Below are 27929 nucleotides of genomic sequence, written 5' to 3'. Positions count from 1 at the left end.
GATCAACTGTATAGCTCAGGGGTAGCCAAACTGCGGCCCTCCAGATGTCCATGGACTACAATTCCCAGGAGCCCTCCTGGGAATTGTAGTCCATGGACATCTGGAGGGCCGCAGTTTGACTACCCCTGGTATAGCTTTACATCCCCATTCAAATCCCTCTCCTCCCCAAAAACCACCCTCAAAATCTCTGGGTATTTCCCAATCCAGAGCTGGCAGCCCAGAATATATACATACATACTGAGCCAACATGCCATCACAGTACCAAGGAAATTGGGGACCTAGCTACACATGCATTGAGTGTAGCACGTAAAGAAGGGCGGACACTATAGCATTATATACCATTATTTATTATATATTCAGGGTGGATATTGTGGCATTATAAACTCCCCTCCCCAAATCCCACCCAATCCAGGCTCTACCCCCTAAATCTCCTGGTATTTCCCAAGCCCAGAGTTGACAGCATCCATACACGTCTCTACTGACGAAATAGTCTCAAGGTCCACACCAAAGAACACTGGAATGTCTCCTTATCTCTCAAAGCACCGCATTAGGAGACAATCTATCTTGCGTCTCCACTTCAAAGGGACGCGTGGGACGATCGAGGGAGCTTCTCTTTGTAGCCTGGAGAGCACTTGTAATTCTGGGAGATCCCCAGGCCCTCCCTGGGAGCGGCATCGTGGGAAGGATGAAATCCGAGCGCAGGTTGCCTTCGAAGAACCAGGAACTGATCCAGGGAAGCTGATGCTGGGATACAATTTTCCCGTTGGAACGTGGACATTGTAAAATTATACGTTTCAATCGATAATCTTGTGAAGCATCCTGAGCCCGTTGCCGGGGAGAGCGGTATATAAATGTAAACAACAATAATGATAATAATTATGATGATGACGTTGCCACTAATAATAAAAGTAATCGTATAGTAATAGCAATAGTTCCTGTGGACGGGGCCGCTGTTCCGCCAGGGAGGCCGCTGCACGCAGGCTAGTCACCTCTTGGCCCTGCTTGTGAAACCTCCACACTTTCCCGGAACTTGTCGCAACGAGTTTACCAACGAAGCGCAAACAAACTTTCTCCAGCAGTTCACCGGCCTCCTCCGCCCCCAGGCGGGTCGCGGCGCGGGCAGGGCAGCGGGCGCTGGGGGGCGCTGGCGAGCAAGCGCGAGGGGGCGGCCGCGGGGCGGAGGGCCTTTCGCGGGAGGGTGGCGGCGGCGGCGGCCTCAGATGCGAGCGGCGGCGCGGAGAGCCATGGAGGTGTTTGTGACGCGGCGGATCCCCCCGGAGGGGCAGGCGGCCCTGGCCCGGGCTGGGAGGTGAGTGCGCCGCGAGGGCCCGCGCGGCAAGGCGGGGGGCGCGCATTGGGCAATTCTGCAAGCGGCTTTCTGCAAAGCCTTTCCTTCTGGGGCTCCCCCCCCTCCCTCCCGGCCATATGCCGCACGTGTCCTGGCCAGGAAGAAGAGAGCCGGCGCCCAGGAGCGCCGTGCAGACGAACCAAATGTGGGGAAGGGAGGAGGAGCTTTCCTGAGGGCCGCTCCCTTCAGGGTCTCCCGAAAGCGCCCCCCCCCCCCGCCGCCAGTCCTGTTCGTTTGCTCTGGCTCTTAGCTGCCGCTGCAGACCGACGACCTCGGCTGCCCAGCTGGGTCCGCGTCCTTGAGAAGGTTGCGCCTCGGTTGTGTCCAGCGGGGCCCTGCGCTTCTGTTTCCTTTCCTGGGACACGGTTGGGCTGAGCCCACTGGACAGCCATACTCTTGGCCCTAGAATAATAGAGTTGGTCATCTAGTCCAGGGGTAGTCAACCTGTGGTCCTCCAGATGTTCATGGACTACAAGTCCCATGAGCCCCTGCCAGCGTTTGCTGGCAGGGGCTCATGGGACTTGTAGTCCATGAACATCTGGAGGACCACAGGTTGACTACCCCAGATATCCCTCTGCACAACACAGGATGTCTGTCTTCCTGGGATTGTTCAATGCATTATTCGGGGATTGCTCAGTGTGTGGGCACAGAGAAGAGTGGGTTTTTCTACCCCGCTGTTCACTGCCCGAAGGAGTCTCAAAGCAGCTTACAATTACTTCCCCTGTCTCTCCACAGAACTGACGTCCTGTGAGGGAGGAGGTGCCGAGAGAGCTCTGACAGAACTGCTCTGTGAGAACAGCTTCTAACAGGATGGTGACTAGCCCAAGGTCAACCCAGCAGTCTTCTTGTGGAGGAGTGGGGAATCAAACCCAGCTCTCCAGATTAGAGGCTGCTGCTGTTCACCACCACACTGGCTCTCCACAGGGGCTTGAATCGGAATCTATTAGCCTTTTAAGACTTGGCCTTTGTTTCCCAGACTAGAGGGCTCTTCTGCAGGGGGCATTTGAGGAAATGGGCTCAGTGGTTTCTGTCTTGCTCGGTGGGAGGAAGGAAAGGGCCCAGTCCTGATCCATGTGAGCAGCAAGGAGCGGAACTAACATTGGGCACATCTGTGGGGGTTAGGAAGCGAGGATGTAGTGAGGAGAACCCTGTGGAATTCATGTTTAGAAGGAAATGTCAGGGTGCCAAAATGTCCCAAACTCAAATGTTTGAGCCTGGTGATACCTGCAGATGTCAGACAGTTTGTTAAAAGTGGAAGGAGGGTCTCTTAAGAAGAGTTGGTTCTTATATGCCCCTTTTCCCTACCCGAAGGAGTCTCAAAGCGGCTTACATTCGCCTTCCCTTTCCTCTCCCCACAACAGACACCCTGTGAGGGAGGTGAGGCTGAGAGAGCCCTGATATCACTGCCCGGTCAGAACAGTTTTATCAGTGCCATGGTGAGCCCAAGGTCACCCAGCTGGCTGCATGTGGGGGAGTGCAGAATCGAACCCGGCATGCAAGATTAGAAGTCCGCACTCCTAACCACTACACCAAACTGGCTCTCTTTAAAAAGTTTAACACAGGCTATCAGCAAGAGAGCCAGGTTGGAGTAGTTGTGGTTATGAGCACCTGAGGCACTCATCAGAAGTCAAGAGGAGGACTATTAATCTCCTCTGCCATGCTCAGTGTGGCCTAGCCCAAACAGAGGGATTGCTGCTCATTCTGTAGTAGTTTGATTTATTAAGAGAAAGCCTCTTTCATTTAGTTCACTGCATTTTCCCTTTACCATCAGTACCATTCTGTTGCATTGAAAACTGCTATTCTCATTTCCTGGTTTCTGACCTCTTGGCCTCTGCATGGAGGCCCCTTGGAAGGCTATTGGAGGTTGTGCCTGAGGGGGACTGGGAGGGCTAACTGGTTCAGGAACAAACCGAGTGGCCCATTTGATGCTGTCCGACTTCGTTGGCAGCGACAATAACAGGCAGAAGGTTTCCCGTCGTCTCCTTCTCTTGACTCTGCCCTCTGGATCCAAATTGCAAATGGGTAACCTTAGCCGACCCAGGCATGGGAGGAGGCTGGGCCCTCGCCAAGTGGTTCCAGAGGTGCTGCTAGTGTGCTGGTTGCTTCCACAGGACAGCTCAAGGCCTCACACAGCTGATCAGCTGTCCATTGTGAGGAGGTTCTGTGTCTGTGATACAAACAAAGCTCAGTTTAATCATGTGAGGGAGAGCTTGAAAGTCCAAGAACATTGTCAAAGAACAGTGTATAAACTGGGTTCTGCTAAGATATTCCCTAGGGGTTTAGCCTTGATGAGTAGCGGGAGGGGGGGGGGGCTTTGCAAATTTAAAAATCTGCAAGAGCACGGTGGCGATTGGAGGAGACCTAAGCTCTTCCAATATACAAAGCTTCCCATGTACAAAGGTTCTGTGTTTACTCCATGACATATCCAGTTAAAAGGGTCTCCTTAAGTGTACTGTAGACCAAATCAAACCATTGGTCCATGTCTCTCAGTATTGCCTACTGAGATTGGCAGATTTTTCTGCAAGGTCTCATGGAAGGGTCTTTGCTAACTCTGCTTCTTGCAGACCCACTTTACAATGGCAAGGATTTAAACCTGGAACACATGTCTTTGTGACTTCTGGCCTGGCACACATTGGTGCCTGCCCAGAAATCCACTAAATGAACATCAATTGCAGGTAAATGCAACTGTGTTTTCATCTTTGTGCTTCAGAAGCCCCCCTGACAAACATCAGTTACAGGTAAATGCAACTATGTTTTCCTCCACTGAATTATATTCTTAATCCTTTTTTAGCTGAACCTTCCTGAAACATGGAAGGAAGAGTTTATCAGATAGTATGCTATTACTTGTTAAAGGGCTGAGTTAGCATTAATAATGCCATGTGCTATTGCAGTAACACACCAGTAACAAAATAGTCTCAAAGCAAACTGTTGTGGCCTTTGGCCTTCAGTGATTAAAACTGACTCCAGCAGATTAATCACGTTAAACTTCTGATTCATTTATGCATTGAAAAAGATCCAAGGTTGCAGCCCTTGGGATCCAGCACTCTCCTCTGGTCTGCTTTGAATGACTGAATCTTTCTTGTTTCCTTTAAAGCTGCAGGATCCAGCAGTGGGATTCAGATGAGCCTATCCCACACTCAGAGTTGTTAGCAGGGGTTGCTGGGAAGGATGGACTCCTGTGTCTTTTGTCTGACCGGATAGATAAAGAGGTTCTGGATGTGGCAGGTGAGTTTACGTGGACAACTGAGGCCTGCGACTCAAGAGGGTGTAGAATTGTGTGACCATCTTATATGTTTAATGTGCCCAATGTCTGCTTGCAGCTTTAAGGTAAATTCGCTCACATTCTCATGGTTCCCCATTGTGAATTTCCCCATACAACAAGCTGCTGCACTAAAATTAGGTTGATATTGGTTCCTAGTTCATGTCAAAGCTGCAGGCTGGATTAGTTACAGTATCCAGCCGCATGCTTCTTATCTCCTTCCTTCCTTGAGTTTATATATCTCCAGGATAATCTGGTCAAACATTCCCTGTCTCTGGGAAAATATTGCACCCCTGACTTTAGGTTTTCATATTCATGTCAGCCTTTACCTGTGCCTTCCTCATCCATCCTACAAAGAAATATTAAATACTGACAGGGAGGTGTCAATGAACGTGGGGATTTAGACGTCTCTTGCAGGGTGTGAGGTGCTGTAGGAGCACAGCAAGAACACTCAGATTCTGGCGGGCCTGGCAATTCATGCATGGCAGGGACTGCTCCTGTGATGCCTTCTGGAGCTGTTACACAGCAGTGTGTTGGTGTGCCCTCACCTCCAGGCATCCCCTTCCATTTACCCCAATGCCGATGATGCAGCCGAATAACATCCAACTTAGAAACACCAGCTCTGTGCAAGTGTCTTCTGTCCTACCCTATCCTGCCACTCCACATAGCAAAGGTACATCTGCCATCTGCCTATCTACACTGGAGGAAGTCTCCGGGGAGGAGGGTCAACTTCATGACACTGTTTGTCCCTCTGCTGATCTGATTTTCATAGCACTCAGCACAGAGTCTGGCCTGTGTACACTTGATCGGTGTGATATTTACCCATCCCCTCCCCAGTTGTGAGAGATAAAGCTCATGAAGGTTGGATGCTAGGCTGTACATTCATAGATCCCCTAGTGAATGGGACATCTGACATTGCTAGTGGGCTGTGATTGTAGCAGAAAGAGTGTTTGGCCTAAGGCTGTTGCAGTCAGAACTAACCTGTGGTAAGCCCAGTTCAGGGCAAGTTCTTGTCTCAGGTTAATTCCCAAAAGATCACAGCAACTGGGAAAGCTGGTGTACATAAAAGGACAATTGCACAGCAGAGATTCGTAGCAAAACTGTCCGGCTGTAACGTTTTTGGCATCACAGGAAAATGCTTGAAAACACATCTGTGCAAAGTTCAGCCACAGCGGGCAGGACTATTAATCTAGTTAATCATTTAACAGTTTGACTTCAAAGTGGTTGATTTACATATTGGAAACGTTATAGCCTGAATGCACGCGAGTTTGTAAGAAAAACCCAACTTGCATTCACTTTGCAAAGAAAACTGGGCAACCGGTATCCGGATAAGTGTGGGTTTTCAGCCATACATGCCAAGCCACACTGTACATGGATTGTACATGCGTTCAGTGGAATTTGTGAACAGGGCTACTGAATGAGACCATTGGTCTGTCAAAGTCAATATTTCATACTGCATCTGAAAGCAGCTCCAGGGCATCAGAGGGTCTTTCAAATTACCCTGCTACCTAACTGGAGATGGTGGGGACTGAACCTGGGAACTTCGGTATGCAACTTTGGCTTTCCCATTGGCCCTTCCCTTTAGAGCAGTCGTCCCCAACCTTTTTCGGGCCGGGGACCGGGGGGGGGGGGGGGGAGGCTTGCGCTTGCCAAAGCAGCCGATTGCTCTTGGGCCCTGGCGAAGCAAGCGCTGCACCGTGGGAGGGGGAGGTGGACCGCTGGTGCACCGGTGCCTGCGCCTCCCCCCCGCCACGGTGTCCCAGTACCGAGGGCTCCATGGCCCGGTACCGGTCCGGGGCCCGGGGGTTGGGGAAGATTGCTCTAGAGCAGGGGTAGTCAACCTGTGGTCCTCCAGATGTTCATGGACTACAATTCCCATCAGCCCCTGGTGTGAGTTTGCTGGAAGGGGCTCATGGGAATTGTAGTCCATGAACATCTGGAGGACCACAGGTTGACTATCCTGCTCTAGAGTACCAACTTTTGATGTACTGCTGAAGAAACAGCCTGTCCCATGTTTTCATTATGTTTGAAGCAAGAAAGAGGGAACTGTCTGTTCAGGGATTAACCTTGTCACCTTGTTTAGGGGTTGGATCCTGCCGGTTTTTTGCTGGTGCAAGAATGAGGAGTGGCCCATTGTGACCCATGGAAAGATTATGCCAGGAATTATGGCTGATAGCCACTTGGAACAGGAACTGCAGTGTAAGAGGAAATAAGACTGTCTTTCCTCCATCTCTTTGTGTCTGGAGAAAAACTGCAGGATTCAACCATGTGTGAATTTTAATCTTTAATTTTAATTTTCCTGGACTGTGGGATTCAACCGTGGGTGATTAATCAGCTCCGTGAAGCTTGCCGTCTTGTTTAATTAACTAAAAGCTTCAGTTTCCATTCTTGGGTTTAACATTTGTAGTCCAGTCGAAGCTTTCTTAAGTGGCATCATCGGGGATCCCAAGGTGCTGGATAATCATGCTTTTATGGTAGCTAGGCAGAGACCCATTACTTGCGCCTCCAAGGTCTGAGACCAGGAAGAGGCAAAACAGGCAGTGGATCTTGGTGGGCTCCCAGCCATGGGTGCGGAGGTACAAAGCTGGATTGAGTGTGTTGCCTCTATTTTGCTGCACAGCCGATTAGTAGCATGGGGAGAGGGAGAAAGGGGGGAGTGGGTGGATCTCAGCAGTGGGCACCCCTCTCTTGCCAGTAGTGCAAGCTGGCAGTGCTCGTGGCTGGACTTTGAGCTAGCTCCCACTCTTCCTTGAGAGCAGAAAGGGGCAAACAGGCCGGTTAAATGAGGTTCTGGTTAATCAGGGGCTGGATAACAGACCATTGGGCGTAGGTTTTCCCCTCTTTGTTAGCATCATATCAGGAAACATAACTAAACTGTGCGCTTGTTGTTCTAACTGATAGAAATTTGACTAAAACAGTGCAATGTTTTGCAGCTTTGTTAGCTTTGGTATTTGAGTTGCTCATTAGTTCATTCTACTTTCTCATGGCAGAGCATATTTTTGAGCATGTGACCTTTATATTTTACAGGGCCAAACCTTAAAGTAATTAGTACATTGTCTGTGGGATATGACCATCTTGCAATTGATGAAATTAAAAAGCGGTAAGTCTTGGGGAGATTTTAGTCTGGTGGGTCTCCCAGACCAATTGCTCTACTGTGCTGGCTCTCATCTGCGGTGGTCATCGGGCAGTGTGGGGGGGGGCATGCTTTTTGTTCCTGGAGGCCTTCTAAGAACTGGAACCTTTTCAGCAGTGGTTCTTTGGCTTTGAAATTCTCTGCTGAAAGGAGCCTTCCTGGCTTTCAGAAGACTTGGAGACTTATTTTTAATTCAAAAAGCCTCCATGGAGTTTACTTGCAGCTTGTGAAAGACATTTAAATGGACTTTGTTTCCTTTAAATGTCTTTTTTCACCTTCCATGCAAAGCAATGGAGGAGGGATCACCACCTTTGGGGGCCCATAGAATTGGACCTCCTGGTCCAATCTTTTTGAAACTTAGTGGTGGGGAGGGGGTTGAGGGGAGGCATCAACAGTTTTGCTGAGAATTTGGTGCGTCTGCTTGCAAAATATGCCCCCCCCTCCAACCCCCAGATACCCCTGCATTGATTCTCCTTTATACCCTTTGACTGGTATGACTATAATGGTCCCCATGGGGTATAATGGAGCTGAAGTAATATATATATTTACTGAAACTGAATACCATACCAGTATTGGAATTAGGGGATACCAGGAAATACTGATACTTTTCAGGTTCTGTATACTCAAACCTGATAAAAAACTTTTTGTTTTTGGCAAACCCTGAGTCTCCGTTTTTTGCCCATGAAGGTTTTACTAACATGATCCTTCCTGCCCTTTTTGAGCAGAAAGAGTCTTGCATGCTGGGTCTCCGTACTTCACAGCTGAGGTGTCTTGCCCCGGGTGCCTTACACATGAAAGAAATGGCTTTCAGAAACTAATATACTGTCTTAAGCAGGCTCGAGCAGCACAAAAACCCTTAGACTAGCCTCTTGTGGATCAAAGAATTGGACGGCCTCTTTTAAATTCTAGCGGAATCCGCGTCGGGTACACGCCAGACATCCTGACGGATACCACTGCTGAGCTCACGGTCGCCTTGCTCCTAGCAACAGCTCGCCGGCTGCCTGAATCAGTGGAGGAAGTCAAGACGTGAGTGTTTGGGCTCTGATTCTGGGAGTGCCCAGCTGGTCAGGCTCCACTGACTGGAATATTTTGGAGGGGTGTTTGTGAGCGTGTCACACCTATCTCATTCAGGCTTCAGTCTAATTGGGAAGAGCTGGAGATGATGGCAACCTAGCGGCAAGGGCTTGGTTCATCCGTGCAGCAGAGGAAGATTCTACAGCTATCCCTTGAGTATACAAGGAGTATACAAGGACGAGCCCTCCCACAATTCCTCTAAGCAAAGAAAACAAAAAACCCTGTTCGTAGAGAACAAGACGTCAAGGAGAATGCAAGACTCAGATTGGCCTCTGTGATATCTAGTTTCTTTTGTGCAGGAAGTTCTTTTCGTGGAGGAGTATTTAACCCCTTAACTCCCACCTGTAGTCTGCAACAGTATAGCCCAGATTCCATGACTGGAGGTTTTGTATGAACAACACTGGTGAGACTGGAATGAGGAATCCCTGGCTCAAAAATTGTTGTTGCCATGGACTTCAAAGGTGGCATTAGGCAGCTCTAGTTTGCTCTCCCACCCCCCAAAAAATATCTGCACTGAGCGGATGATACGGGACATGAAGTGCCTTCTATTTAAAAGATGCTGCATGGGACCCTCTGGTTCTAGACACTGTTCATTCCATCTGAGTGGACTGTTGATTCTGTGCTTTGATTACATCATAACAGACGAGCACAAACGTTCCTGGGGCTTCTCTGGGTACAGGGCCTATCTAGCTAGGATAGCTTTGCTTCTTGCATACAGGAGATCTTAGTTCTAGTGGCTGTTTGGTGTTTAAGTTGTGGCTGAATATGGGAACAAGGAGTAAGGGGAAGAGATAGGAACCGGATTGGCTTCGAAATTGCTGTGGGTGTGGCCCGTGTGACACGTTTTAAGTCAGCATTTGAGGGTTACCACTCTTTATTGCAAAACTTAGTGAAGAGGCTGTCTGGGATAGGCACTCTAATTGTTTTACCACTGCACTGGTGATGCCTGTGAGCACTCTTCTAGCATCCCTTCCTCTTTTTATTTCTCTTTTGCAGGGGTGGCTGGACGACATGGAAGCCTCTCTGGATGTGCGGCTATGGGCTTTCTAACAGCACGGTTGGGATTATTGGCCTTGGAAGAATAGGTAATCGTTGTTCATGTCTTAATTTCACTTCCCCGCACAGAGTTCAGAACAGCATTTTATCCTCATGGCTGCTAGGAGGGGTAATGCGATTTGAGAAAAATTGGCCCAACCTTGTACTTAGGTGGGATATGAATCAGTTTCTCTTCACTTCCACCTGCTCTATTGTGTCCCAGCGCCAAGCCACAGACCAGCATGCCATGGTGTTATACCCAAGTAACTTTTTAGGGGGTGATAGACATGCAGTGGTAATTGTCTCACTCTGAACAGGATTCAAATGACCATTTCTATAACATTCACTCCTTTCACCGCACCAAATGTATCGTGTCATCAATCCGTGTGAGTTTTCAAGACCTTTAGCAAACTAGCTGTCTGTGTTCTAAACGGGGAAAAAACTGACCTCAAGTAGTTCAGATAAGTAGTTCAGATGTGGTGTAACGTCACTCTCTGCATCTACCCTCTGACCTAATTCTGTAAATGCTGCACAAAGACTTCTCCCCGCAGCAACCACTTGATCAAATACATGAAGAATTAGGTGTTCATTTCTGCTTTGAACAAGTAAGCCAGTTGGAATGAGTTTTGTGTGCCAGTCTCTTGGTGAAATCCTTGTGCAGTCTTTGGAAGTACCACTTCAGTATTTTCAGCAGCAAAGGCACCTTTGAATAACAAGGAACATCCTGCTGCCCATGTGCTTCTTGTTTCTAGGGCGGGCTGTATCACGTCGACTAAAGCCTTTCGGAGTGAAGAGGTTTTTGTACTGCGGACGTCACCCCAAACCTGAAGCAGCAGCAGAATTTGGAGCAGAGTTTGGTAGGAATCTTATCACTGAGGCTACATTGAACTTCCATCACATTTCTAATGAGCCAAGTAGAAAACCTGAAGTTTAGATTGGTGGTAATGAGAAGTAAGACATTTTAAATTGGGATAATTATATTAAGAATCACATTTGTAGAAAATCTAGGGGAAGTCTCATTAAAAGATTTGTATTATTATTATTACTTCGATTTATAGCCTGCCACTCCCCTAAGGCTCGTGGCGGGTAACAACATATAAAACCCCTAATCCATAAAAACGTCCTACAAATACACAATTCAACCTAACCAACCCGATAGCGGCGGCATTCCCAGAGAGGACACGAGGGAGCACTGCATATAACCTTGAGAGGGGAAGGGGGGGCCCGATCTTACAAGGAGGTGCCGGCCTCAACCATAGGCCTCAACACGTGAACCTTTTTATCAATTCAAAATGACACCTTTAATGTTCTTTAATTCTTGGTCTCACAGTCCTAAAATGAGTTAAACCTTTGTAAAACCAGGGAAGTAAACAGGTTAGGGTTACTGTGTCAGTTACTATAAAACATTACCAGAATTGTGACCCAAGCCTTTACTAGTCCAGATGAAACTATGGCCTGGTCTAAATGATATATTTACTATGCTGCAGATTGGATGAAGAAATGTGTGGCATATGTATTTGCCCCAAATGCACTGTGTTGTATAATTTTAAAAAACCCCATTTCCGTTACAATATGCTCCCCTGAGTTCCAGAGGTCCTTACCAACTATCTAAAGGAAACTGTAGAAACCAGTACTTTGAAGGAAAACCATAGACACAGAGAGGGCTATAGAGTCTCCACTCTTTTGGACTCAGAATAGAGTGCCCAGGTGAATAAAAATACCTTGTTCTCATGAGCAGAATGCAAACATTTAGAATGTCACAGACCAAAAAATGCCATGTCAAAATGTTTATGGAATGCTTAAGGTGGATACATGAGCTGGCAAGTCTCACTTAACCCACCAAATGAACACAGCATCCTTTTATAAACAAAACTTATTACAGGTAAACAGAAAAGTCCACATGGACTTCCCATCAAAAGAGCGAATGAGAATAGAGTAGGGGTAGTCAACCTGTAGTCCTCCAGATGTCCATGGACTACAATTCCCATGAGCCCCTGCCAGCTGGCAGGGGCTCATGGGAATTGTAGTCCATGAACATCTGGAGGACCAAAGGTTGACTACCCCTGGAATAGTGTTGAGATACTCTTACAGCACTTCTGGAGATGGGGGACGTTTGGGCAAACTACAGGACTAAATTATGACTAGTTTTACAGAAGCACCATACAGCTGTTGGAAAACAGAGTGACTGAGTGCTATTAAGAGCAAGGAAACCATCCAGGCAGTTCCTGGTGAATATTCTGGTTTTTTTTTTTAAGTACCTCTTTCCACGCTGGCTGAACAGTCCGACTTCGTCATCGTAACTTGTTCTCTGACGCCCGACACCCAGGGCATGTGCAATCGGGATTTCTTTTGCAAGATGAAGAAAACGGCTTTGTTCATCAACATAAGCAGGTATGAAGAAAGGCGGCCCAGTTAAATTCAGAACACTTCCGAAGTTCAGGGCCCCTTTCCATAATAGTTTCCTCAAAAAAAGCCTTCCCTACTGCATGTCTTAAGGTAATTGAGTTTAAATTACCCCAGAGACTAGTTACTCTCATAGTTTAGTATGATCAGCTGCGTAAAGTCTCACAGTTTTCAAGGGCTCGCTGTAGAGTCACATCAAATAAAATATGCAGTTGTCTGTAGTAATCCATGGAGTTCCCTTTGTGCTTATGCTGTGAGGTATTCATCCCAATCCAGAAGTAAAGTTCCTTCTGTAGAAGGAGGCCCTAATTGACTAAATTATGCCCTTCCATATTGCAGTTAATTAGCTGGCATTGTTCTTAATGCACATTCCTATCTAGAAAGGTATCTTCCCAGAAGTCAACCAGTAGAATTTTGGGGTTCAACTATTATTACAGTATGGAGTGATCCATGCTGAGTTGCAGAAATCTGTAAGAAGTCTCACCTGTGATATCACGAGAGGCATCCCTGTCAGCTTTTTTTTTTAAAAGCTGGGCAAACTTATAGCAACAAGGTAGACCATTTAACAACACAGTCTTAAGCAGTTACCCCTTTCTGAGGTTATTGATTTCAAGGGCCTCAGAAGGGCATAATTCTGGGTAAGAGGGGTGTTAATCTTTAAGAGCATTTCAGGAATGTTTGTCCGTCACCTGTGCCACAGTTAAGATAATCCAAGGTTTTTAGTGCTGTATTGTGGGATTAAAAAAAAAGCCCAAAACATTTATTAGCTGCCTTCTTGAGGCAGCTTACAACTGCTCACGTCAGAATGGGGGGGAGGGGGTGGCAATTAGTAATAGCATGAATAGTGATAGTAATCAATAAATTCAGCAGTTCCTCTCCTGCATCTTGTTTGTTGTCAAAATACTGCTGAGAGACACGAGAGTCTCTCTCTGCGGCTCCTTTAAGCAGTTTTAATAAACTTTGGGGAGCCTAGACTCACATACATGTGATTGCCGCAACTGAGTCACAGAGAGACCCTCTCTGGAATTCTGGAGGGAGACGCCTGCCTGCCACAGGCAGAGCCAGCCAACGATTCTCGCTGTGTCCCACCAGAGGTGCTGTGGTGAATCAGGACGACCTTTACGAAGCTTTGGTCAAGGGCCGCTTGGCAGCCGCTGGTCTAGATGTCACGACTCCAGAGCCGCTGCCTCCTACCCATCCGCTTCTTTCTCTGAAGAACTGCGGTAAGATGTCTTAATTGTGCCGAGAACATAGAATCGGGGACTTGGAAAGCATCTCCAGGGTCATCTAATCCAACCCCCCCTGCAGGAAACACACGTGTCTGCCCACCTACAGTGATCCAAATTTGATGCCCTGATGATGCCCCCCCCCCCCGAAATCCCTGGCCAGTCTGGCCTGGAGATCTGTGCGTACCCAGCCGTGGCTGCCAGGCTGTTCTGGTGTGGTGTACTGTACTGGGCAGCAGGGGAGGGGGGAGCACAAGGAGAAAGGCTCATTGTGCTCTTCTAGGAAAGAAGCCCTGGAGTAGGTCCTCTGCATTTCCACAGTGCTTAGTCTCAAGCCAAGAAAACAGAACTGCTGGAGGCAGAGGGCTTTTTCAGCAAAATTATGTGCACGTGTGAGCCAGCAAGAGAGGAAATACAAGACTAAATGAAGTCAAAAGAGAATGCAAGTTTTCAGGTTCTCTAGGCTATGTGTCCTGTTTTTAAGGCTTCCTGCATGCATCTTGGTGGAAAGTCAGTAGATAAAATAGCAATTACTGGAGTTAAAACTCAGTTGTTTCTTTAAACCTGGGGCAGTCGGCACAGCCTCTAGTTGAAAACAGAAGAACCAGTAGCTAATTAAACATCTAACACCAAATTGGAAGACCCCAGTCTCAATCAGCAGAGGGAAGACACAATCATCATGGCATTAAGACACCTCCTCGGGGCATTTTTTTTTTCAGCTAAAGACTCCCTGCTGTGGTGTTAAGAGTCAGACACTTCCAAAATGTGGGTTGCAAACAGTACTGTGGTCCAAAGCATAAAATCCAAAACAAAAGTCATGTACTAGAACGCCACTGTATACTGCTTTATTCAAATCTGGCCTGCTATTCTACCCAGGATGCAGTCAATGATTGCAGTATTTCCCCTCTCCATTGTGGTGCTTTCTTAAGCTTTTGCTAAAGAAAGTGTATTTTCTTCAGGCATCTGAATATCCATAGTCACTCTCCCCCTACCTTTTAAGCATACCTTGACTAAAAGCTAGAGGCTTGTTATCTTTCAATTTTTATATCCAGTACGACATTTTATTAACTTGTAACATGGGCTTGTTGCCTAAAGATGACTCTTTCCCTCCTCCTGTTTCCTTGACCAGTGATTTTGCCTCATATTGGAAGTGCCACCTATGCCACCAGAAATGCCATGTCAGTGCTGGCTGCCAACAATCTTCTGGCTGGGCTGAAAGGGGAAAGCATGCCCAATGAACTCCACCTGTGAGAAGCAGCACCTGAACAGCAGTGCCAAGAGCGTACATTCAAGTCATAGCCTCCACCTTAACATTTACTGCTTTTGCCTCGACCCCAGTGCTTTTCATTAAAAACACGTTAAATGACAACAGTAGTTCTGGTTTCTGCATCATATCTGAAGGCGCGACTTCTAATCCACTGTGTTTTTAAAGAGCAATATTCAAAATAATGAAAGGGGCAATTAGATCAGGGGTAGTCAAACGGCGGCCCTCCAGATGTCCACGAACTACAATTCCCATGAGCCCCTGCCAGCATTTGCTGGGAGGGGCTCATGGGAATTGTAGTCCGTGGACATCTGGAGGGCCGCCGTTTGACTACCCCTGAATAAATCCTGGCCAGAAAAATATGCACGTGAATCATTTTTAGGAACTCAGGCTTAAACTAGAAACAAGTCTCTTAAAAGCACAGGCTGAATATAGCAAACGTGCAGACCAACCCTGCATGTGCCTTTACACAGGAGCCATCCTCACAGAGCGCACAAGCAGGGAGGTGTGGCTAAGATTTGCTCCGCACAACCTTCCCCCTCTTTACACCACTCTGGTTCAGAAAAGTATTTGTAATGGGCCTCTCTTAACCCCTTCAGGCCTTAACTATAGAAAGACTGATTACTGGCACCATTCTTTGACTTTCCTTGCTCATTGACTTACCGTTATCAAAGAAACCTGATTTTCAATTACCTCCATGGCTTCCACTGTACTTTCTGGCTCATGGCTGTGAAGACCATCCACCCTATAAGCTGAACTGATGGTATTGGGTTAGCTTCACTCCAAACAGCTGGATTTCCATGACACTGTGGTGTGGACTTTCCCATGAATTCCATTCTTGCTTTACAATACAGAAGATGCATCTTTTAAATTTTGGTCATGATAGGCCCAAGAAGTAGGGCGCTCCAAAACTCCACAAATCTTTAAAACTCCAGTTTTAAAACAACATTCAGACTAAGGACTCAACCACTGATTTGCCTGAACGCTACAGGAATCGGCTGAACGAGCTATTTTCCTTTCCAAAGGAAAGCGCGCTTATATAAATCCATGTCTGAACTGGCACATGAGTTAAGTTTCTATTTTAATACTTTAGTGCATAGGAGTAAGGAAATGCACATTAAATCCACAAAAGTAATCTCTAAGAAACAGTCTGCACAATAAATTCAGATGAGACTGAATAGCAACATTGGAAAAAGGACAGAAGGACAAAATAAAAGTACAAGATCGGACTTTTGAAATTACAGCAGACTTCATTTTAAGACTTAATGAGGAGTTTTAACACATGAAATACAAATCAGTTAGAAACACTACCAAGCGTAACACACACTTCACTTATTCAGTACAAGATCTTACAAAAAAGAAAACTATGAAACATCTAGGAGATTTTGCTGTATTCAAAGTATATACACACACATACATATCAGACAGTCTAAAAAGTTACTTGCATTGGACTCAAGGTAAGCACCTTCATTACACAGTGTAAGTTACTGCAAAACAACTGAAATTACATTCAGAACCCCTAAAACTATGTTAAATCTAGAGCACACTTCAAAGCACTTGGAGGTGCCAAAGGTGGTTTTCGTCTTCAAGATAAGCAGTCTTCAATCATAAAGAACTCTTAGTAATGTTGCTCTCTCACTCCGTGAAGGAGCTTATTTTACAGAAAAAAATGCGTTCACATTTTTTTAAAAAAATTAAAAAGCTTGCACTTCAGTTTCTCATTCTTGAAACGTGCTAGTTATGTTACGTGCTAGCTACACTTTTTATCCTTTTAACCTTTCTTCTATCAAAGAACTAACGGTACTGAGGATCATATCCCTATATTCGTGCGGCTTGCTCCTGTCTACATTTACTTGGAAGTAAGCCCCATGTGTTTCAATGGGCCTTACTGCTAAGTGTGTATGGGATCCTTGTGTGATGGAGCTGGAGAATTTCAAAGCAGTACTTTAAAAGTTATTTAGGCCTCACAACACCCCTGTGAGGTAGGTATGGTACAGGTATGAAAAAGAGCTAAGCCTTTTTTTTGTGTGTGTGGCACAATCACACTTAAGTGTTCGCTTTTCGTGTTCGATACATTAGTGAAATCTGTATTGGCATAATGAGATTCAAGGGAAGGAGTTAAAGCAAAGTGCTGGGTAGATTGCTGCTTTGCCAGCGTAGGCAAGTCGTTTTGGAATGTTTATACAAATGGCTCGACTGACTAAACCTTTTGCCACACTTCAAACAAGCGTACGGTTTCTCCCCTGTGTGCACACGGATGTGCTTCTTGCAGTCTGTCAAGGTCAGAAACGTCTTGCAGCAGATTTTGCACGCATACTTGCGTGCCCCTTCCACCACCAAGACGTTATGCTCGGATAAGGCCTTCTTACATTTTGAAAGAACGTCAGCAGATGCCCTGGTCAGCTGGGGGGGTCCAGGTTGCGAAGGGTGCCCGTTCTCGAAAGAGGAAGTGGCACCGTTCATTAGCAGCTGAGAATTGGGAGCATTGTCCGGTAACTGAGAGCTCCGGACAGAGGTCACGACAGGCATTTTGGGAGCTATACGACGGTAGCTGGGAAAGCCGCTCGCTCCGCCTCGGGAAGAGCCCATCACGGCCCTTGATAAAGAATGCAGCCCCAAGCCAGATCTTGGGAATTCCATTCCAAACTGTTCTGCTGCCCGGTAGCCGGACGTCTGCACACAAGGAAGACCCATTACGTCCTGCATAGGCCTGACAAAATGAGAGTCTGTGCTCTCGCTGAATGGATTCTCCACGTGAGAGACGGCTACAGAGGAATGGCTGTTGGCGGGCCCAGACTCTGGGCTAATTAAATACGAGGCATCTCCATCCATTCTGCAGTCACTGGTCGTGTTTGGAATGTTGTCCTCATTCTGGCTAGCCCCGAAACTGCTGGCTCTGCTCTTGTTCAGAAAATTTGAAATGCTAAAGGTGGACTTGTGCTCCAGGTTGTTTGTGACTTCCATGATGTGTATGTCTCCCACCCTATCGGTGCTCGACTGGGGATCGGAGAAGCTACGGTCGCTACTCTCGGGACTCAGTTCGATCTTTTCGGCACTTACGCCGCCTCCTTCCACCTCTACGGATTCGCTTCCCTCCGCTTGGGACGTCACGTCGCTCACTTCATCTTGGGGCTCCGGGGAACTCAAAGGCTCAGACTTCACCACCACTCTCATGTGGTCCTTTTCACTGAGACCAACCTCCGTGTTCTCACACTGGAAGCTGTTTTTCTGGGCAGCACTCTCCTGGTCAAAGCTGGTTTCAACTTGAGTTGCCTGTGATGCCATGGACATCTGGGAAATATTTCCCCCGCCATTGTCCGACTGACTGGGAACTTGGGCATCTTCTTGAGCGCTGAAGGACTGATCGAACATGATCGTATTGTCTTCTTGGTTGTCAGTTACACCATCTGGCTTAGAGTTATCAACAATTTTCAGGGAGTCCGGAGAAAAAAATTCTTCTCGCGAGTGAACCACGGCTTGGGCACTCTCTGGCGTGACGTCCGACATCAGGGAGTCGTCCATGGAAGGCCTGATGCGCTGCCTGGCCCTTTCTTCAGAGGACTGTTTGCGTTTGTGTAGACGCCGTATTGGAAACGTACTCCGCTGCTCTATGTTACTTCGGATCGATGAACTCATAGAACTCGTCTGATCCTCGGTATTTTGGGTGGAGTTTAAGGCAGAACTCACGATGCTCAGTCCAAGCTGCTGAAGCATGAAGGACCTCTGCATGCGTGCATTCTGCTCCTGAACTCTGTCACTAGGTGGCGACATTGGCAGGGTCCGTGTCGTCAGGTAGTGTTTGCAGGCTTTCACCACAGAGTTCAAGTGGAGGTGAGAGGCCGCTAGCAACACATCCATAACGTTACTCTCTCCAAGCATGAGAGTAGACGTGTACATCATATCGATGAGAGCGGCAAAAGCCTCGGCCGTCACCACCTCGCTATCCAACTGGATCATGTTCATGGTCTGATCTCCTTCTGCTACAGTGAAAAGGGCTCGAAAGTGCGTGCTGCATGCTGCCAAGACCGATCGATGTGCCTTGAAGTGCCTGTTCCCAACGACGATGACGCAGTCACAAAGTTGGCCGTGAAGCCGTTGATAATTCAGCTGCTGGAAGATTTGCTCAAAATGCCCTGGAAAATCCATGATCCTACAAAGAAAGAGAGTAATACATGAATAAATAACACGTTAAACACAAGAGCGTGCCCTACTTCTGTTCGTGGCCACAAGAAGCTAATCTTAATCCTAAAAGATTAGTTCATAGGAACATTAGTGCAGCAGCTGAAGGTCTAGATGAGACGCAGAATGGAATTGCTCTTGCAACTGGAAGTTCCATTTAGATTGTGACATAAATGCCAAGCTGATGTCATGAGAACACAATACAGAATGAGAAGAGACTGGGCTGAAATGTATACCTCTATATGAAACACTTGGGTTACTGACAGCAAGAAAGCAGAGGGGGAGAAATTGTAGCAGATCCCCAGAAGCAAAGAAACGCGAACAACTGAACAAGCAAACTATTGTTCTGATGAACTCTTCCAAGCAAAAGTACATTTTCAGCATACCTGAGGTACTATCCATTATCTAAATGTAAAATGAAACCACAGAAATCATCCATTGCTTTAGTTGTAAAAACTTTTGCAAGTTACTTCACCCAATACAGAGAGACCTAGAGCAATTCTGGCTAATGACAGGGCCTGCTGTAGAAACATGCAGTTCAGCAAGGTCTGTACAAGTTCAAACAAGGAACAAGTCGGTCTTTGGGGTAGGCTTGGAACTGCTCGTGAGTAAACGTTCCTATTCTAAATTCTGAAGAGAACATTCTAGGATTATCCCGGAGAAGAGGGTAGTCTAATTTAGCCAAACCCTTGACAAAGTTGGCCTCCATCTCAAGGAGCCTGTGTTCAGTCACAGCTGACTGTATGTCACGATGTTGCGTGTCAGATGCTTCCAAGACCTCAGAATCCATGTTACACCTGGTCCAGAACAGGGCATACTGCTCCCACATTCAGAGCTCATCATTACAGGAAACATCGGTTACCGTGAGAACCTCCTGTGAGCTATGGAGAAAACAACTATGCCACAGTTGCCAAAGGTGTCATCACCCAACGCCAACAAGCCTTCCCCCCACACTTTCTTCACACCCGTCTACCCCTCCACACCTTCATTTGCATGCACAAAACCACAACCCCCCACAAAAAACACCCCTTAATTCCCATGCACTCACATGCAAGTCTACCCTCACCTTCCACTTCCCACTCCCAGGCTCTAGTGCCTGTTGTATCTAGTATCCCGGGATACAACGGGCTTTACCCCTAAGTTTATATATGTTTTATGCTATTCATGCCTCATGGGTACAACCTCAAAGAGATAAGCTACTTATGTTCAGGGTGGTGGTGGTGGTTGGCAGCTTTCAAACATGTGCATTAAACCTACTGATGTGATAAGATTTCAACCACCAACTTCTGTCCAGATTATATCTATTACTCATAAAAGGTTCCCATTCAACACTGAAATTTTCAATGCCAAGCGTGAGAATAAGGCAACAATGTGAAACCATTTTAAGATATTTGCAGTTTCTCGAGCTTCTAAACAGAACCTTCCAAATCTAAGAACAGAAGGACAAGAGTATTTCAGCTGCATCTAAAAAATTCCTTAAAGCAAGCAAGGAAGTTTGATCACTTAAAGATATAATTTAGAGTAATGATGTCCCTGTGTAATTTTGGTTTTAAGAAAAAGGCAGGCATGCTTATGTAAATTTTTTGAATGTTTCCTCAGCTATAATGATACCACTGCCCAAAATAATTTCAAATTCCTCCAAGTTTAATGGTTCAGTTTGGTAGCTGTGTTGGTCTGAAGTAGCAGAACAACGTTTGAGTCCAATGGTACTTTTAGGACAATCAAAGCTTTATTCGAAGTACAAGTTTGCATGCAAGCACACTTCTTCAGATACCATGAAATTCATTGTATCTGGATACATAGGTGTGCACATGAAATTTTAGACCTTGAATAAAACTTAGAACACACCCTTTCTAACATAATATCTATAGAGCAGTGGTCCCCAACCTTTCCGAGGCTGGGGACCGGCAGGGCATCGGCCCGCGCCCGCACGGACCGGCCGCGCCCGCGGGCCCTGCCCGCGCATCGGGCCGCGCCCATGCATCGGGCCGCGCCCGCACTGGCCGCACCCATGCATCGGGCCGTGGCCGCGCTGGCCGCGCCCGCACATTGGGCCATGCCCGCGGGCTGCGCCCGCACGGGCCGCGCATGCGCGATGCGCGGCCCGGCCCTGCTTCCCTCTCCCCGCCCTCCCGCAGTAAGAAGCTTCCCGGGCCACAAGCTTGCGGCCTGGGAAGTTTTTTACTGCGGGGGGGGGGCGGGGAGAGGGAGCCGCGGCCCGGCGCCATGGCCTTCGCGGCCCGGCACCGGGCCACGGCCCGCAGGTTGGGGACCACTGCTATAGAGAACAGATAAAAATATCCATCTCCGGTATAAGAATGTGCCAATCCCTATATAAAAAGGGCAGCTAAGCTTTCTTAAGTGAGCAGTTGGTGATGCCACATCTTATTTATATTTATTCAGTTTATATTCCACACTCCCAGCGAGCCAGCTCAGGGCAGTGTACAACATCAAAGCCAAATAAATAATGGATTATAATACAATTAATAATATTTTAAAAACCACTTAAAAACAGCATCTATATCTAACAACAAAATCAATTTTTAACCAACTTCTAGCACACTGCCCAATATCCATAGGGTTTTTCCAGTTTGGGGTGTTTTCCTAGGAGGGCCCATTAGATGTTAAGCAGCGGTCGCCAACCCCCGGTCCGGAGACCGATACCAGTCTGTGGATCAGTTGGTACCGGGCCGTGGCTCCTCCTCGCCCTCCTCCCCAGCTGCTGCCTCAGGGGCTGCCCTGCCACTCTGCCTCCAGCGGCCACCATGGCTGGGGCTCCCTCTCTGCATGGCACTGCGCAGCTGCTGCTGGCAGTGCCCTCCAGCAGGCAGTGGGAAGTCAGGGGCGCTGGCGGGAAAGCAAGTGGAGCTGGGGCTCAGGTGGTGTTAGTGACGTCCCTCGGCAAAAGGCTGCCCCTCCCCCCCGGGCCTCAGTAAAATCGTCAAGCGTTGACCGGTCCCCGGTGATAAAAAGGTTGAAGACCACTGTTATAGATTCACCAACCCCAACCAAAAGCTTGTCAGAAGAGCTGTTTTGCAGGCCCTATGGAACTGAACCAGCTCCGTCAAGGCTGAAAGTACACATCACCAAGTGGGGGCCAGGGACCTCTGACTGGTTGGTATTCAGAGAGCAGAACACTCTTCAGGGGACATTGGCAGGGATTGTCCAATTCTAAAATACCATTTAAACTGAGAGGAAGTAAACATATACCAAGGGTTGGGGGGGGGGAAGGAAAAGAGAAAAATAAAATTGAAGTCGACATGTACCCATAAGGAGGACTCAAGGTAAACCTACCCCCTGCTCTGCTTCATTCCCTCTTCTCTGCCTAAGTAACATTTTCCTCCCTACTTTTCCTCTTTCCCCCACCCCAGCATATCTGTATATTTTGGAACTGTCAGTTACTTTACTGTGTGTGTGTGTGTGAGGGATTCAACCCCCTATATATGTGTTTTTCTACAGACCTGGGGATTAGACAGGAACATATAACCTAGTCTTCCCCGCACCCATTTTTTTTATTTGCATAGGATGGCGACCTGTCACTAGAGTCAAATATAGATTGACACTCAAGGCAACTGTATAGTAGCATTAAATGGCACCCTATCCAGCAACAGTAGACTTTTTAATTCAGAGGGAGGTATGATTATGCTGTCATCTTCTGGTATAAGATGACATATCTGGTTATAGCTAATATTATTAGGCCACCATTTGATGCAATTTGTGTTCTTTTTGCTTGCCAACCTAAAGTTGCTAGTTTGTTATTTGAACCCCATAACTTCCACCATCACCCGTTTTAGACAGACTTAATATTGTCTAACAACTAACACCTGGAAATCTGCCAAAAACACTATTAAGATGCTTGGCCCACAACAGTTTTTTGCAAGATGACACAGAAGAGTACTTTCTGAATAGCCATAGAGTACAAGATAGCATACTTAATGCTAATAATGAAGACTGCAATAGATTTTGCACAGTTAAATAATCAGTAATCCCACGCCTTATACATACTATAAAAGAATTTCTCACATAATTTAGTTCTCCTTCCAGTTATTATTTAACTTTAAACTGATAGACTGCTTTTGCATTAGGGTGCAAATAATAATTTGAAAATTATTTAATGGAGCACATACATAAAACCTTCATCAATTCATCATAAAATACTATAAACATTTAACAGACCGTTTCCCAAAGCTGCACAAAGCATTTTCTCTCTTTCTCCAATTCCAGTGTCTATCTGAGGTGAAATTAACCTTTTTGGGAGGTAGGGAGCTGACACTGTTTGGAAGGGAAAATGTGGATGTGGTTTCTGGTAAGGAAATCTGGTTCTCCAGCCTCTTTGGAATTTGGCACCTCTTCTTTACAGTGGGAAAAAAGTAACAGGAGAACAGTAGTTCTACTTAAACACCTCTTGTTTTCAAAATGTAATACTTTGCAACCCCCGTATCAAGCAACTCACTGTTTTTAGAGCTCAGTTAGCATTCTAAACAATATTGTTACTGTGAACAGGTTTTTCTAGTAGTGTTTGACTTAGCTATACTTAAGCCACCGACACTATTTGCAATTATCACATACTGTAATTGGTGGCAGCAAGTTTTTAGAGATCAATCAAGCTCTTGCAAACTGCATATCACACATTTAATATTTGTTTAAACTTCGTATCTCTCCTTCCAACACAGCACAGCTTAATACTGGAGTCACACCCAACATCCTAAGCTACTCATGTAGGCTCTAGAATTTAACTCTTTGTACAAGCTGATTTAAAAGTAGTAACCTTTCTGTCACCTTTTTGCTTTAAGGAACATACTACAATCCCAGAATTGGCTGCATCTGAGAGTCTCATACTTCTATTGTCATTCCTAGCACTGCTGCTTTATTTATATATTTATTTACATTTGTATACCGCCCTCCCCTGAGGTCTCAGGGCGGTTAACATGGAATATAAGAACAATACACTGAATTCGGGTTTTGTGTCAAATTGATGGCGCTGCAGCCTTAATTTTTTACAGAACTGCATATGAGTATGAATGTCCATGTTAATTCCAATAATTGCTGCTCTAAAGGAACATTTATAGCCTATTCCATTTTTACCTCCAATGATGAACAGGTAAACAGAGATGGGCTGCGTAGTTCTGGAATGGAGCATAACTAGTTCTGTTCTCATTAGGGGGGGGGGAAGTTGAGTGTTCTTTTCAACAGCAGCATCACGTATCCCTGCTTGCTCAATGAAAGAGAATGTAGGGAGGCTACTACTGTTGCTTGGGGATGAAGCAAAGAGGAGTAACACTGTTCACGGCCAACTGAACAGGACTTTAGAGCTAAATTTAACACAGCAGTAAGCTACTGCTCCTTGAAAGCAAAAGATACAAAGACCCCAAGTCAGTGCTGCTAGATTCATTTCCCCTCTGAAGTAAAGAGTAGTATTTCTCATTAGCTGCAGAGGAGGAAAACACCCAGCAATATCCAAAGTTGGTCCTTTATGAACACACATATCCATTCTCCCTTTTGTTATGTAAATGACAAGCTTCAGATATTTCTAATTTTCCTTTATGAATTTGATACTAACTACTGAGAAATATTGATGCTGTTTTTTCAAGAACACTCTTTTCTACTTTTCAGTCTGTTCGAGGAGAGTTAGGAGGCAGACTTGGGCTAGAACTTTTCAGCTCAAGAAAAGAAACAGGGAAGATGCTGCAGGTTAATGGGGAAGCAACCATGACAAATGACAAAAATCCTTTATGTGGCCTGCCCGAAATGTACTGACCTTACACATCTTAACATTTACTTATTGCACCACTAAAACAGACACCTTTGGACACTTCTACTTTAAATTACGATCCTTCCGACATTCTACATCAGGGGTAGTCAAACTGCGGCCCTCCAGATGTCCATGGACTACAATTCCCAGGAGCCCCCTGCCAGCATTCGCTGGCAGGGGGCTCCTGGGAATTGTAGTCCATGGACATCTGGAGGGCCGCAGTTTGACTACCCCTGTTCTACATGAGAGATTGTCCTGAAAAGAGAAGCCAGAATGGTCTGGTGAGCTGTCCACCATTTAGCTCCCCCGTTTTCAACAGGGCCACTTCAGAACCATCTTGTCTTGAGACGATAAGGAAGCAATCTGACTGGAAAGAGCAGCCAGGCTCATATGGTCCAACTGGGGATTAACTGTGATAATTAGCAAATGCGACCGTGAACAAGGTTTCCAAATCTGTTTCGTATACACAAAAGCCCTGCACAGGTCCGAGGGAACACACATGCATCCTGCATGTGCAGACGGACTGCTGCTGGTCAAAAAGAACCAACATACACCCGCTTTCAAAATAAAACAGAAGGACCAGAACTTGGTTCAATGTGGAGGTTATTGAAACCACATCCTTAGCTAGGCGCAGGTGGGATGCAGCCTCAGAATCACTCTGCATGGGGACAAAGAACATCCACCATGACGTGTCTGCGAGGCTGAAGTGGTTTAATTGTCCTTGGTACTTTAAGTAACTAAATAAATTAATGTAAATACAAAACGAAGAGTAGGTTGAATGGTTGTGCTAAGGGAAGAACACCACACCACCCCCTCTTCCCCCCCCCCGTTCCTTTTCCTTCCTAACTTGGGGTGTTCAGCCTTCTCATGAAGCCCCCCATCGCTCAACTTTGCCCCCTCAAGAGGTCTCTCTCTCTCTCTCCCCCCCACTCACCAGTCCATGCCCCGCCCTCGCCGGGAGCCAAGTGGGCGTGGCAGGAGCACCCGCTCGCGCTCTCCCTTCGTTCACAATCCAGACAGGCGTTTGTCACAACGCCCCTCAGACCACCACGGGGCATGCGCAGTTGCAAGGAGCAGCCCAACCCCCTCCTCTTCGTCCAGCCCCACGAGAGAGAGAGAGAGAGAGCGGGGCGACACCTCTGCCAGTGGCCGGCGCGCGCGCACGCTTGGAACGTCTTCTCGAGGAGAGCGCGCGCGCGGTCACATTCACCCTTTTAACCTACCCACCGCGCAGACCGGGGGGCGCGCTCCCGTATCCACGAAGAACAACCCCCCCCCCCACACGCGTCGCCCGGGGATCTGAACGGTATCGCTTCAGCCCCCACCGCCCCCATCTCGCGCCGCGCATCCAATCACAAAGCAGCGCGCTCAGCACCGCCTGCCACGCCCCCTTAGCCGCGCGCTCCCAACGGACACTCGAATATCGTTATCCAATCGCCGCACTGCGCGCGCGCCCGCCCAACGCGCGCACCCCCTCTTCGGTCTCGTGTTTACGGCGCGCGTACCTCACCTGCACTATGAGGGGCTGGGGAAGACCTGGGCTTTTCCCCCTTCCCCCCTCCCGTCCCGCTCGCCCGTGCCACCGGGAGGGAGGGGCAGCCGTTGTTCTCCGCTCCGGTCGCGTCCGTTGGCCCTTTCTTCCGCTCCTTTAGGGGGCGGGCTTAATCTTCGCCAAGCCGTGCGGCCCTCTAGTGCGCTCGGAGCCGGCAGGCGGAAGTGACGTCGTCGAACTCGCTGCTGCCAATGCTCCGCTCCCTGCGTCCCCTCGAAGTCTCCGCTCTCGCCCTCTCTGGCTTAGGAGCGGGTCGAAGCGGATGGGCTGCTTAAGGAGAAGGGGGTGGGATCACGCAAAGAGCTGTGCCCGGATTGGGCAGGCATCCGAACACCAACGAGAAAGACTTCGGGGAGCCCAGAGCGCCGCTCGTGATCGCAGAGGGACCGGCTCCGTGGAAGAGGCTTGCCTGGCTGAGAACTGGAGTCGCCTTAAACATTCGGAAACCCCCAAATGAAGATAATATGCAAAGTGGAGCGTTCGGCTTTTTAAGGGCTGGGATCGAGCTAATATTTAATTTTGTCTATTAGATAAAATCAGTGCGAAGAAACGTTGGACAAGCAGAACAGAGTTCGAGTGCAATGGCACCTTTAAGACCCAGCACCGTTTTATTCAGGCTGTGTGCGTATATCTCTATATCTCTGAAGAAGAGTGGATGCGCACGAAAGCTCAGGAGGGTATAACTGTTTCGAAGTCTGTGTTGTAATAGCGACCCTCTCCAGTTTTTAAAATATTGTTTCGAAATGACTTGGGTTTTAAATAGAGGATAGATGTACTTTAATTTTTAAAAAGCTGCATATCTGCATGTGCCACCAAAAGGATACTATAGTAAATTAGAAGAGTGCTTCAAAGCACGTGCAAATAACATTTATCTCTACAGTGTATTCCGACAAACTCTAGTTCACAAATTTCACCTTGCTTCATGTTCAGCCTCTTCTACTTTTGGAGCCTCTCCCTCAAGAGCTTTTTGGAGGGGAAGGGAAGGACGATTGTGCTGCACTGCTGACTCTGCCCCCTACATTATTGTATATTTATTTTATTGGTAAAGTAGTTGTTTTATGGTTGGCTGTGTCACTACCTTAAATGCCATGTGTGATTTAACACCCCCCAGATGTTTTAAAATACATGGACATGTTTATCATATTGTTTTCATGCCCAGCAACACCTAAGACAGCTAATCATTAATGTATCTATTCCCATGTCCTCCCCCACAGCAAAACGACTGATTTCTCCAATCCATGTACGTGTTGCCTACAGTACTGTCCTAAATACAGTCACACCCCACTAAACCCAGTGGATTTAGAAGGGTGCGACTCTTCTTGGGAATGGATTACCAACTGTACCCTGAAAATGTTGCAAAGAGACACTGATCACATTCAGAGAATTGATGACAGTGGCAAGTTCCATCACAGTTGACTTGAGGAAACCCCTTAGGATTTTCAAGAAAAGAGACATGCAGGGGTGGTTTGCCATTGCCTGTCTAGCAACCCTGGACTTTGTTGGGGGAGTCTTCAGGGTTGATCCTGCTTAGCTTCTAAGGTGTGGCAAGGTCAAGCTAGCCTGGGCCATCCAGATCAGGGGGTTAATCAGTGAATTACTTTCTACTTAATATGTCTGCACTGGAATCTGGATGGCCCAGGCTAGCTCCGTTTCTATGGTTGCAAACCTCCATGTGGTCACTGGAGATTCCCACTATTGATCTCC

General features: G+C 47.1%; 2 protein-coding genes across 3 annotated transcripts; one reads left to right on the top strand and one right to left on the bottom strand.

Moving 5' to 3' along the window:
• Positions 1 to 1144: 1144 nt before the first annotated feature.
• On the top strand, positions 1145 to 14847 carry GRHPR (glyoxylate and hydroxypyruvate reductase). The gene is made up of 9 exons (XM_077345555.1): positions 1145 to 1309; positions 4443 to 4573; positions 7635 to 7707; positions 8650 to 8766; positions 9811 to 9899; positions 10602 to 10706; positions 12105 to 12240; positions 13345 to 13475; positions 14608 to 14847. The coding sequence occupies exons 1-9, from the start codon at positions 1221 to 1223 to the stop codon at positions 14727 to 14729; spliced, it is 993 nt and encodes a 330-aa protein (XP_077201670.1). The 5' UTR covers positions 1145 to 1220; the 3' UTR covers positions 14730 to 14847.
• A 957-nt stretch (positions 14848 to 15804) lies between these two features.
• Positions 15805 to 26472, bottom strand: ZBTB5 (zinc finger and BTB domain containing 5). 2 transcript variants are annotated; one of them, XM_077345552.1, is made up of 2 exons: positions 26184 to 26472; positions 15805 to 18892 (listed from the first exon to the last, which is right to left on the bottom strand). In XM_077345552.1, the coding sequence occupies exon 2, from the start codon at positions 18886 to 18888 to the stop codon at positions 16861 to 16863; it is 2028 nt and encodes a 675-aa protein (XP_077201667.1). In that variant the 5' UTR covers positions 18889 to 18892; positions 26184 to 26472; the 3' UTR covers positions 15805 to 16860. The 2 variants fall into 2 exon arrangements, with proteins under 2 accessions (XP_077201667.1, XP_077201666.1); XM_077345551.1 differs by lacking the exon at positions 26184 to 26472 and adding an exon at positions 25608 to 25927.
• Positions 26473 to 27929: the final 1457 nt, after the last annotated feature.

This window comes from Paroedura picta, chromosome 7, assembly GCF_049243985.1.
Source record: "Paroedura picta isolate Pp20150507F chromosome 7, Ppicta_v3.0, whole genome shotgun sequence".
Lineage (NCBI taxonomy): Eukaryota > Metazoa > Chordata > Lepidosauria > Squamata > Gekkonidae > Paroedura > Paroedura picta.
Note: the sequence above shows the minus strand (reverse complement) of the source record. Positions and strands in the feature narration are given on the sequence as shown.

What these genes read in the sequence shown, in the direction of transcription:
- GRHPR (XM_077345555.1), top strand. Translation starts at nt 1,221, where the DNA reads ATGCGAGCGGCGGCGCGGAGAGCCATGGAGGTGTTTGTGACGCGGCGG. An exon ending in ATTGATGAAATTAAAAAGCG is followed by an intron (nt 7,708 to 8,649) that starts GTAAGTCTTGGG and finishes TTTAAATTCTAG; the next exon opens with CGGAATCCGCGTCGGGTACA. An exon ending in TTGTTCATCAACATAAGCAG is followed by an intron (nt 12,241 to 13,344) that starts GTATGAAGAAAG and finishes GTGTCCCACCAG; the next exon opens with AGGTGCTGTGGTGAATCAGG.